General features: G+C 38.8%; 3 protein-coding genes across 3 annotated transcripts; 1 reads left to right on the top strand and 2 right to left on the bottom strand.

Moving 5' to 3' along the window:
- Positions 1-105: 105 nt before the first annotated feature.
- Positions 106-2,298, top strand: Cbr-emb-27 (the record flags this gene model as incomplete). Its single annotated transcript, XM_002630250.1, has 5 exons — positions 106-200; positions 249-353; positions 401-1,305; positions 1,350-1,716; positions 1,761-2,298. The coding sequence occupies 5 exons, from the start codon at positions 106-108 to the stop codon at positions 2,296-2,298; spliced, it is 2,010 nt and encodes a 669-aa protein (XP_002630296.1).
- Positions 2,299-2,456: 158 nt separating this feature from the next.
- On the bottom strand, positions 2,457-3,859 carry Cbr-pch-2 (the record flags this gene model as incomplete). Its single annotated transcript, XM_002630251.1, has 3 exons — positions 2,457-2,654; positions 2,738-3,740; positions 3,795-3,859. The coding sequence occupies 3 exons, from the start codon at positions 3,857-3,859 to the stop codon at positions 2,457-2,459; spliced, it is 1,266 nt and encodes a 421-aa protein (XP_002630297.1).
- Positions 3,860-4,267: 408 nt separating this feature from the next.
- Positions 4,268-9,513, bottom strand: Cbr-ltd-1 (the record flags this gene model as incomplete). Its single annotated transcript, XM_002630252.1, has 11 exons — positions 4,268-4,405; positions 4,601-4,861; positions 4,912-5,040; positions 5,085-5,240; positions 5,298-5,541; positions 5,935-6,099; positions 6,148-6,398; positions 7,417-7,593; positions 7,936-8,293; positions 8,338-8,536; positions 9,420-9,513. The coding sequence occupies 11 exons, from the start codon at positions 9,511-9,513 to the stop codon at positions 4,268-4,270; spliced, it is 2,172 nt and encodes a 723-aa protein (XP_002630298.1).
- Between the last annotated feature and the right edge of the window lie 2,959 nt (positions 9,514-12,472).

The raw sequence follows: 12,472 nt of genomic DNA, 5'->3' as shown, positions 1-12,472 counted from the left end.
TTCAGCTTTTCCTGCAGCTTTTCAGTGTTTTCCCTTTCTTCAGAACCCCCTGTAAAAACATGAATAATTTTATCGAAAATCATTAAAATATTCATCTCTTTCAGAATGAACACCACAGATAACGATGGGTTCGCCATTCCGTCCTTGTCAGGAGAAGGTCCGTCGTCGTCTTCTTCCACTAAAAAACCAGTCGCTTCATTGTAAAAATGATCAAATTTCGAACTAACAATCCATTAGTCAATTTTCAGAGATCTTCCGAAACACGAATCACTCCGCTTCAAACCGATCAAGACACTGGCAAGTCGAATCGATGGCAGCGAGTATTACGATGAAGCCAGCATTGAAAAAGTCTTGTATGTTCCCCAAAAATTTATGTAACTATTGAATAATCATATTGCAGAGAGATGCTCGAAATCGGTCGCATCGATGACGCTACTGCTTGCGCGGATTCACTCTACGCCGGCATTATCGACGACGACACCTTGGATATTGTGGGCATCGCTGAATATGTTAAACTTCTCGTTGTTCTGCGGCAATGGCGACGTGTCAGTCATCTGGTGTCCCGGAAAAATTACTACCAGATCCACGTGGTCTTTGCCTACTACGCAGTTACTGCTCTTTTTCACAGAAAAATGTACGAAGAGGTGACAGAATTGGCAGTAGGTCATCTGCTCCCGAATAACGGGCAGCACGGGTTGCTACCAGTCAGAACCCTGTCCCAAGTCACTGGTAGATTTGTGGAAGAAGAGAAGACAAAGTATTCGTTTGCAAACATGGCTGAACTGGATAACATCTCCAAGAAGTTGCGGATGCTTCCAGCTCTCATGCTTACTATTGCCGAAAGCTTTTTAAAATTGATGAATCGTGACGCCGCTATGATTTGCATCAACTACGCGCTCAGTGTGGACAACACAACGCTTCATATCGAACGGCTGATGACAAAGTACAACCTAGTGGAGCCAGCACAGTGGGAACATTATAAAAAGGTACGAAATGCGCAATTGAAGCTACACGAAGGTAGCCACGACCCTCAAATTCTCATCGAACGTGCACAACATGCCTATGAAATGGGTCGATTCGGAGAGGCCAAGCGACTCACCAGCGAACTTTTCGAACTATTCGGACCACACCCTGAAGCCATTCTTCTTCGTATTCACTGCTTGACAATGTTGAAAGATTCTCGTTCCCTTCTTCAATTGGGACACCAACTAGTCGCCGATGATCCGTATGTCCCTCTTCCGTGGTATTGTGTCGCCCTCTACTATTATACAATTGGAGCCAACGCAAGAGCTAGAAATTTTATTAGTGGGTTTATTTGAGTTTAAAACATATTAAAACCATTTTTCCAGGCAAATGTACAATGATGGACACAACTTTCGCCGAGGGCTGGGTTGCGTTTGGTCACATTCTCCACTATGAAGTTGAGCATGAGCAATCGATGAGTTGCTACTATCGCGCGTCAAAACTAGTCGATCGAAGCTCGGAGCCCTTCCTCTACGTCTCTCTACAATACAGTACGCATAGTCAAAAGCTGAGCAAGAAATTCATGATGGAAGCGGTGTCTCGTGCTCCGAACGATCCAGTGATTCGTCACGAGGAGGCGTGCGTCGCATATACAGCCAAGATATATTGTGAGGCTGATGTGCTGTTCAGAAACGTTTTGTATATGGTAACAGATACATCAGAAGATGCTCCGATTGAGGAAACACTGAAGAAGTAGGAGATTTTTGTTCGGATGTTTGTAAGAATGTTTTTTACAGACCAATTGATGATTTCTGGCGTCCAATGCTCAACAATCTGGGTCATATCTCACGGCGAATGGGGCGGGTTGAGGAGGCAATCCTATTTTATCAGAAGGCTATCAAAATGGAGCCCAAGTACATCGACGCTATTGCATCGACGGCTCTCTGCTACGCAGTACTCGGTGAGACTGATCGAGCCACTGAGTTTTTCAACAGAGCGCTTTCCATTGATCCATTCAACGAAACGATTCGGCAGTGCCTGGCGAAGATGATTGTGGCTTCGAAGCTAAAGTATAAAACTGATGAGCGAGCGATGCCTTCTACATTCAACGTCGAGCGATTCGAACCGCAAGGAGTGCTTCCGAACTGTGGAATGCGTCGGCCACGAAACGATGGATTCGTCGTGCCATCGATTATCTCCTCCCAGCAACCGTTCATGCAAATGTTCCGTGCTCGTGTCAGAGCCGATCAAGCGGAACAACGACGACTACAAGGGCGCACGACTCGTACGGAACGAGAAATCATTGACGAAGACCACGAGGACCAGAACAGATGATCTCCACTTTTTTGTTCTTTTGAGTGCTAATTTATTTATTTTCCGAGCTTTTTTGCCTATATATCTAACGAACGTTTCTGATGAATGAGTCTATTTATGTTTTAGTTTATAATGTTTATTTTGACAGAATTTTTAAATGTAAGTTGTAAATTTAAAATTCAGACACTATTCCGATTCAAACGCTCCTTGACAGCTTCACGGAACAGCTCCATACACTCGTCAAGCGAAATCGTGGCTCCTAGACTGTTAGCGTAGACCAGTGTGGGAAGCATCGAGATTGCGCGGCCGGAGAGCCCACGGGCTTCTTTAGCGATTTCCAGCAGCGATTGGGAGTGTGGATTCATGAAAGCGTCGGTCTGAAATGACTAAATTTTGGTGGAACTGCTGTTGCGATCTACTGAGTAAGTGACGTGGCAATTTTCAGTAAAAAAAAGCTTACATTCTGAATGTCTTGTGGCATCGCGCCGGCATCTTCTTCCACAACCTTTCCGATTCTCGCCAACTCAAAAATGCACGCCTTCAGAATCGAGTACCTCGCGTAATCCGACGGCTGACCCACATTCCGAACGATGTCTGCACGATCCACCAGAGCCTTATCCAGCGTATTTTCCAGATTCGACGTACACAAAATCAACACGTTGTGACGTCTTCTAATACGATCAATTTGAGTCAGAAGAGCGTTTACAGCTCGAATGGCGTCGGATGGTTCGGAGCGAGACGATGAGGATTCGCGACACATTCCGAGCGATTCCACTTCATCGATTAGGACGAAAACCATGCAATTCTCGTCTTCAGCCAGCTCATCGATTTGATCGAACATTTTTTGAATCAATTTTCCACTCTCGGAAAACCACTTCGAGAAGAGACTGTGGCTGTTGATTTCCATCATCACAGACTTCGAATATCGATTGTTCATACTGATTGAGAGGTGTTGGGCGAGTCCTTTGCAAAGAGAAGTTTTTCCGGTCCCAGGTGGTCCGGTGAGCAAAATCAGGCGGTTAACATTGATAATTGTGATATTGACTCGTTTCTCGGACAGGCTAACGAGGGCGCTGACATAGGACATCACCTCATTTTTCAAATTCGAATCGTAAATTAGGTTTTCCCAAATTGAATCGAATTCTACACATGGCAGCTGCCAGAGCTGTGAGCCAATGATGCTTTCTTCATTGTCATCTTCCCCGATTTGTTGGGAAAGTGGACCGTCTTTGTGTAGTTTGTAGACGTGGATGTTGGAGGCGTCCAGAGAGAAATCGAGAAGGTTCGAAAGACTCTCACCGTCTTTCAATTGGCAAGAGCCGATGACTAGTTTCTCGAAGAGTTCTGTGATTGGCGATGATTCCGACGTCACACTTATTGGCTTCCAATTCCTCGCTTTTTCTAAATTCGCTTTTATCAGCTCCTCGAATTCCGGGATTTTTGATTGAACGACAGATTTGGGACTGGAAGGAAAATCATATAATGGCTAGGAGGAAACTTTTGAAAAAAGAACCTACAACTTCTGGTTGAGCCTGACTTCAACTTGCAAATTTTTCAGTGTTTTTTTAGCAGATTCCTTCATTTTTAATGCTGAAAATATGAAAATATTTCGAATTCCCAAACTTCGCGGCCAAAACCAGAATTGCGCCCACCTGGCGCACTGCAGGTGCTGGCGCGATTCTCGTTTTTGGCCAAATTCGTACATAATTTCTGGGTTTAATCACAATTTTATTGGCTCAAGACGTGAAAAAAAAAATACTGTAATTGACATACAAAAAAATTCGAAAAAAATGTGACAAAAAGAATAAGAAAACTCGGGATTTTAATCATCAGGAGAAGAAGTTTACAAGGAAGATGTTTTATAATAAAAGAAAAAAAGAGAACTAGTTTGAATACCCTGCAGGTCCGTTTCTCTTCTTCATTTAGGAATGGGATGGCAACGTTTGAGGGGGGATGGGGATGGAGACAAAAAGTTATAGCAAAGGAAAAATTAGCAGTTCCTCGAATGAATGAGATATTTGCAACAATGGGTTAAAAGTTGTTTTCCATTGATTAGCTGATCGTCCTGTCGGGTGTAAATGTCTAGTCCGTATTGACCTTCTCCAGGGAAATCAATTTGAATGTAGACCTAGAAAAATGTTTTTTTTTTAAATTTCGCTAATAGGGACGAGCTTGGGTTTTCTAGTCCTCGGGACGAAGAGGCGCGCGAATTCGAATTTTTTCTTAATTTTCAGTGTTTTTAAAATTATTTTTAAATGGGTTTTCTATGTTTTTTTATGTGAATCTCCATGCTTTTCTGTTGCACAAAATAAAGTTTACTAACCATATCACCCTTTAACATAGATCTGGTGCACTGTTGCAATGCCCGATCATCCGTTCGATTCCTATGAAGCGACGCCACGAATTCTGAAAGTGGGCGTGTCATCCGGAATCTGATTTCCACGTATCTCCCGGTATTGATGATAGCATCTGGATGGGAGATGGGAAGAAGTCCAAAAAGACGCGTAGCCTTCGCTGGCCCCCATTCTCCAGAAGCACACTCGGGAAGAGGTACCATTATGACTTGTAGGGATTCACAGACGACCTAAAAATTTCGAAAGTTTGAAAATACGCTCCACTGCACACATGGCATACTTTAAACTTGCAAACGCTTTTAAACTTGATAGGCTGTCCGGTCAGATAGGCTCCAGAAGACACTGAATTGGCAAAGATATCCAGAAGAAGCGGGCGGGTAGATGGAGCGTGGACTCGGAATGTGACAATCTGAAAAATTACCAGTAGAGTATTTGGCAAAAAAAAAGACTCACATCCTCAGTAACAGATTGCATGACAAATCGCTTTAATGACATTCCACTAATTAAGTTCTCTTCCGAATCGAAAAATTTCAAATTATAGTGGAAAATCAGGGAGTCTCCCTTAGGTGGTAGCCGGATGGATACAGAAGCCGCTCCGGTTTTATCAGTCTGAAAATTATTTTTTGAAAAATGAGATCAAGTAAATTCGCTCCACTGCACACTTACATAAACTGTAGATTCCAGCTGCTTATCGATAAAAGATAGGTTATATTTGAAGAAAAGAGATCTGACGAATGGAATGCGTTCGAATTGAAGCAGGGAGAGTGGGCGGGGCAGAAGTTGCCATGCTGGATCCGATGGGAAGAATTCATAGATGAACTCTTCGGGGTCCGTCATGAAATAGTGATCGTCGTATTCGTAACGGAGGTTTCCGTCGGTTTTGGCTTCGTGTGATCCGTCTTTGGCGTTTCTAGAAATTGATAATTTTAGGATTCTGGGACTCTGAGATTCCAATATTCAAAAATTCGAAAATTATGAAATTAGGAAACTTTTGAGCTTCTGAGATTTTAAAAATCCAGGATTCTTAACTTCTAAAGTTCTAAGATTTTAAGATATTAGGATTTTAAGATTCTAAGAGATGTTAGTTTCGAAAATTTAACAATTTGGAAAAGTTTTGATTTTTCCCAAAATTTTCCAAAATTCTTACAGTAACCCAAAATCTACAGTATGAAACTACAGTATTTCATAAGCTACATGATGTATAGCAATCGAAATTTTTAGGTCATGACCTAAATTTTATTTTTCAGGTCGTGATCTAGATTCCTAGACATTCAATATTCTAAATTCTAAAATTCAAACTTACACCAAATGCCTGGCTCCCCAATTACACTGTACAAATCTCCAAGATCCATCCAAAAATACGGCATTCCACGTGTTCCGGAATCGATGATCATCAAACGAATATCCAGGTTGATAACCAGCCGATTTCGAGAATCCCTTGATCACAACGCAGTGGAGGCCAGCGTAACTGAAAAATAGAGACTATAAAATTTCAAGAGACGCAGAGAAAAGGTACCTGCAAAGTCTCTTAAAAAGCACATGATAACTCTCGGTTCCATATTTGATTCCTCTCAACAATCCCATCGGTGTGTCACTCTGAATCGAGTCGTCGAAAATCATTGTATTCAAATTTTTGATCGTAATCCATCGATAGATGGCTCTTGCCACGTCGACATCTGACCTAGCTCCAGAAGACAGCGTTCGGATGAGATCTGTGAATGAGGCCACCTCATTACGGGCGCAATGGATCGCTACTTCGTCGATTGTCTGGAAAAATTAAATTTTTTGTGCAAAAAATTTTTGTATTTAGATTCTTCAGACCATTCAACTTTGAGATCAGTAATCTCGATTCCTGTATAAGGTACTAAAATTTTGTCAACTGGTAAAATATTGATGATTTCCTGATAAACATTTTATTAGTTAACACCTTTTTGATATCTTTCACAGGAATCAAGATAATTGAGCTCGAAGTTTGGTAGGTTCTATTAGTAAGAATAGGGTAAGTCGACTTTGAGCTCGATTATTTCGTTTCTTGAAAAAGATTTCCAAAATTTGTCACCTGATAAAATGTTAATCTTGATATTAGCTATATTTTACCAGTAGACAAAATTTTGATATCTCTTATAAGAGCCGAGATAATTGACCTCGAAGTTTGGTGGGTTTCTTTCACAGGGAATACGTTAAGTCAACTTTGAGCCTATTTATCTCGTTTCTTGTCGAAGATATGAAAAATTTGTCATCTAATAAAATATATACCATAATATGAGCTATGTTCTATCAGCAAACAAAAATTTGATATCTTTCACAGGTATAGAGATAATGGAGCTCGAAGTTAGGCGGGCTTCTATTAGACACGGCCTCGCGGAAGGGAACCTAGATTTAAAAATTGGAGAGCACGCCAAGTTTGGACGCGTAGCGCGGTCGCGTCGCGGCTTTCCGGTGAGTAGCGACTCAACAACGTTTAACTTCACGTTTTTTCAAAACACGTTTCAAAATTTTCGAATCTGGCACGCAGCCAACTTTTGTGTGCGACGAAGCGCGCGTTTTTCAGGTTCCCAACCGCGATGGCGTGATTAGAGGAAATACGGTATGTCAACTTTGAACCTATTTATCTCCTTTCATGTCAAAGATATCAAAAATCTGTCAACTAACAAAACATTTTACATAATATCAGCTATATTTTATCAGTTGATAACTTTTTGATATCTCTCACATGAATCGAAATAATCGAGCTTAAAGTTGAGGAAATACGGTAACCAAAAAAAATCTCAAAAAATTTTCTCACCGAAAAATAGTCGGTTGTTGTATAGATCTCCCTTTTACTACACGATGGTGGGACTGGTGGCGGTGGAGTCGATGGGTACTGTAGGTTACTGTACTCTGATCGAGACGCTTTGAACAGTTCCAGCATCTCTTTGGCTTGCCGGTCGACGAGTTCAGCGGTTTGGTGGCGTTCTCGTTCCTGAAATTTATCATTTTTCAGGTTATCTGATTTCCCTTCATTTTTCAAATATATTCCAAAAAATTACATGTACTTTGGTACCTTTTTCACAAAGTTACGGCTATGTGTTCTCAAAAGTGGGCGGAGTCGCGCGCACACACAAAGTATAGCGAGCGGCGGAACCCGGGAGATGTCGGCCGCTGCGTTTCACTAGGACGAAAAGAAGAGAGACGGCGGGTAGACAAATGAAGAAATTGCACCTCGGCCCGACTCCAACCCTGGGGGCGAAATGAGCTTTTTAACTCAGATGTCTCTAATTTAAATTTTTGACAGCGTCTTCTGGATCAGAAGAGGTCAGAATACCTTTCGTTTAGTATGCAACGTCTCCAGCTTCTTCTCCCTCTTGATTGTCAACTGCCGAATCAAATCATCCTTCTTCATATTCGCCTGCCCCTTCTCGTATTTCTTGGCAAATTCAGCCAGTGCTCGTTCCCATTCTTCAGTGTTCTCCTTCTCGAATTGCTCAGCTTCTCGGTTTCTCTTGTCTTGAAACTCTTCGTACAACTCGTCTTCATCTTTTCTGTGCAACAATTCCAAACGGGTCTGGGCATCATAATCCACCACGTATTTGGCTCCTTCGTGACTGATTTTTGGGTATGGCCTAGCGACTTGAGTGGCTTTCATAGCATGTGCGATTTTCATATCGGATAGACCAGCGTCTCTAGAAAAATTGTTTTTTTTTCAAATAAATTTATCAGAACTTACATCCAATTTCCATTTTTCACATGATTATTGTTCTCCAAATGTTTGCCTGAACCATTGGTCGATGCCATTGGAAGATCGTGAGGTCCAGCGATTGGGACATGATTTGAGCAATAAACTTCTTTGTCATTGATATCGTTTCGATTGTTACAGTAGGTTTTCAATGCCAATCGAGTTCCGCAAATGTAGCATTTGAAGCAACCTGCAAAAATTTAGTATTGAAAAATGATACGGTAAAATCACTCTCAAGTTTGAACTACTTTATCTCGATTCCTGTGAAAGCTATCAAAAATGTGTCAGCTGATAAAATGTTTGTGATATTTTAATTAACATTTTGTCCGTTAACACATTTTTTGAATCTTCAACAGGAACCGAGATAAGTTGGCTCAAATGGAAAAAGCAGGAAGCCCTTCTATGAAAGGTTTTACGACAATCAAAAACTTAGTGTCTTTGACTTCATTAATTTTTAAAAATTAGAAATTTTGAAGATTGAAAAGCGAAAGATTCAAAACTCTGAAAAATTGAGTAGCTAAAAAATGTTCAAGTTTCGAAACAAAATATTTATAAATCGAAAAATTAGGTTTCAATATTTCAAATTCTTGGTTTCGATAATTTTCATAAAATTTAAAACTCATAGTCAGATTAATAGTTTTTACAAAACTACAAATCTCAGAAATTTGTAATTCATTATTTAAAACCATTAGAATTTCGGGAAATCGAAAAAAAAAACACACACAAATACCGTAAACACACTAATCGGATGCCCCCTACCCCAAAAATTGATTTGGAATTCATATATCTCGGTTCCTGTAAAAGATATCAAAAAGTTGTTTACTGATAAAATGTTTATCATATTATAGTTTATGTTTTGCCAATTGACCACTTCTTGATATCTCTCACAGGAACTGAGATATATAAGCTCAAAGTTTGGGGGGGGGGGGGGTAAGCATTAAATTAGAGTGTTTATAGTATTTTCCATTTTTATGACTTTCCAAAATATGAATGGTCCCTGTAAAAGGTGTAAAAAAGTTGATCAATTTTCAGGTTCAAAGTTTTAAGTCAAATTCCTAGAATTAGATTCTCACCCTGATGAAAAAACGTGGAATCCTTGAGTGGTCCAACCTTATCCGTCGGATAAACCTGTTTTCCGCATCGATTGCAGTGCTGTTTCGAGTTCATCACTTAAAGAGATGAGCAATCTTTAAAAAAACTATTCTCTTCTGTTCAATTCTTTTTGGAATGTCTGAAAAAAAGGTGTTCATTGGTGAGTTATTTGAATAGAATAGACGAAATTTCGGACAGATTTTTGAAGAGTGTGGTTGGTTGTTGGACATGAAAGGACAAGGAAAATAGAAAAGTGTGAAGAAAAAAAAAAGTGTTTGCATAATAATGATGAGTCATAATTTCGATTCTGATTCTCGGGGAAAAGGGTCAAAAGTGAGAAGAAACACCCCAGGGGGTGGGGGAGAAGAGTGAAAACCGGGGGTATACAAAAGAGATTCATATCAGAAATAGAAGACAGAATGACACAAAACGTTTTATACCATTTGGTTTCGGTTTTCGCCCAATTTAATGGATTCAAAGTGGCATAAAGAGGGAAATCGAAGAAAATACATAAAATTTGTTTTTTGGGTTCCCTTTGTTTTGCGAAAAAAAACACCGGGCTCTAGTATGAAATTCTGGTCCTTAGAAAAAATTCTGGTCCTTAAAATGTGTTAATGTAAATGTATATTTTTCATCTGAAAATTTCGTAAAATCCATGAATTTTGTTGTTTTAGTTTGTGTTTAAGAAGTTTCATGGTAAACATTAAAATTTTGTTATTAGACAGATAGTAAATGTTGCAAGTATCTAGTAAAGTGCACCCATGGTTCATTTTCTAAAGGAACATCAGAAAAATTGAAAATATACATATTTCGAGTTCCACCAAATTTGAAAAATACTAGTTCGTAAGAAATAAACACTGAGAGGACCATCTCTACCAGATTCCGCAGGTCGAGTAACGTTCCAAGTATTAAGTGTGTGTATTTTGATCCTCCTTTACAGATATAAAATGTTTTATTGGATCTAATCTGTTAACCATAGTTTCAAAACATATTTTTTCGGGAAGGCTGTCCTGATGGCTTTACATAAAAGAGAAAAAATATATCGGAATCCGAAACTTCAAAATGTAGACTTTGCGTACAAACTTGTAGTGCAGTAGTCATTATCAGTTAAAAAATAAAAATTCTTACGGGATGTATGGTGTAGAATAGGGTAATTCTGTTCATAGGTCGTAGGAACCATCTAGAATAATGAAAATATGAATATGAGATTTCACACTAATTCAAGAAGCTTTAGGCGTTTACATGTTTTTGAATAAAAAAACTAAACTATTCAGTCCAAACTATGTGAATGTTTTTTCTCTCTTGCAACATTTACTATCTTAAACTTTTTACTTGCAACATTTACTATCTTTCTAATAACAAAATTTTAATGTCTACTATGAAAACTTCTTAAACACAAACTAAAACAACAAAATTCATGGATTTTACGAAATTTTCAGATGAAAAATATACATTTACATTAACACATTTTAAGGACCAGAATTTTTTCTAAAGACCAGAATTTTTATTTAAGGACCCGAATTTTTTAAGGACCAGAATTTTTTCTAAGGACCAGAATTTTTATTTAAGGACCCGAATTTTTTAAGGACCAGAATTTTTTCTAAGGACCAGAATTTTATACTAGAGCCATTGGAAAGTTGGAAAATTGGTTCTGGAAATTTCGAAAACTAGAAACATTTGCTTTTTTAATTCACGATAGCCTGGTCCCGAAAATTGAGATGTTCAGAGAATTCTTAAAATCTGAGCATCTTTGAAATTCAGAATCTCAGAATTTGAGAATCTGATAATCTCAGAACCTTAGAATTTCAAAATGTTTATTTTCAGTATTACAGGTTCTAGGAATTTTGAAATATCAGAAATTCAAAAATTCAGAAATTCTGGTGGATCCTCGAAATTTTCGAGCCTCCAAAATATTGATTTCTAGGTCCTAAATCACAAAAAACCGGTTTTCTGAAAAATCCAGAAATTTAGATCTCAGAATATCAAAATCTCAGAATCTCAGAATCTCAAAATCTCAGAATCTCAGAATCTCAAAATCTCAGAATCTCAAAATCTCAGAATCTCAGAATCTCAGAATCTCAGAATCTCGGAATCTCGGAATTTCAAAACTAGGAAAATTCCAGAAACTAACTTCAGGCATTCTTTCCATCAACATAAACATTTAAGGGCCAATTTGGCATGTCAAACCAATAAAGGGTTGAATGTCAAAAGAAGAAATAAAGCTAAAAGTGTAAAAGCTGTGTTTCCAGAGAATTCCTCTTCCGATTTGTGTTGAAAAAAGGAAAAGAGAGAAAAAGAAATGGAAACCGGAAAACAGAAGAGGAGTCAGAAATGAAGCGAGCGAGAGAGGGCACAATTAGTTGGGTGGATACGGGCATCATCTCTATGGAAAAGTATTCGACATAATAATTGGTAGACATCAAAAGAGAGGGAGACACAGAAACGTATTAGGCTGTAGTAGTCATGTTTCAAATCCAATGTATATATACACACATATATTTCCGAATAGAGGGAAAGAGATGAACAAATTGAAATTGACCATATCTAGAAGAACATGATCTGCTTGTTCAGAACATCAAGTGTGGAGAGAGAGAGATGAAAGCATTTATGATTGATGGTGATCAGAAAGAAGAGAAGAAGAAGAAATTGCAACATATTGGAGATATTTATTACGTAAAACAGACATCGTAAAACCTGTAATAGACAGATTCCCATTTTTTTTTTGAGCCAATTTCTCTTGGTTCCTACGAGAGATATCAAAATTTTGTCAACTGATAAACTGCTTATCATGATAGCAGAAGTGTTTTGTTAGTTGACCGCTTTTTGGTATCTCTCATAGGAACCGAGATATAAGGGCTCAAACTTGATAGTGAGGGCCCTTACCGGTTTTTCAGTACAATTTTGTGCTTCTTGGAACGGGTAGTTTCAGATTGAGAGGTTACAAAATAAGGATTAAAAAGCGAAAAAAATCCACGACGGAAAAAATTCCGAGGCTTTCAGCTCAATTATCTCGGTTCCCGTGAAAGATATCAAA

This window comes from Caenorhabditis briggsae, assembly GCF_000004555.2.
Source record: "Caenorhabditis briggsae complete genome, chrII, whole genome shotgun sequence".
In the NCBI taxonomy this organism is placed as follows: Eukaryota; Metazoa; Nematoda; class Chromadorea; order Rhabditida; family Rhabditidae; genus Caenorhabditis; species Caenorhabditis briggsae.
The sequence above is the reverse complement of the archived record's forward strand: the minus strand, read 5'-3'. Positions and strand labels throughout refer to the sequence as shown.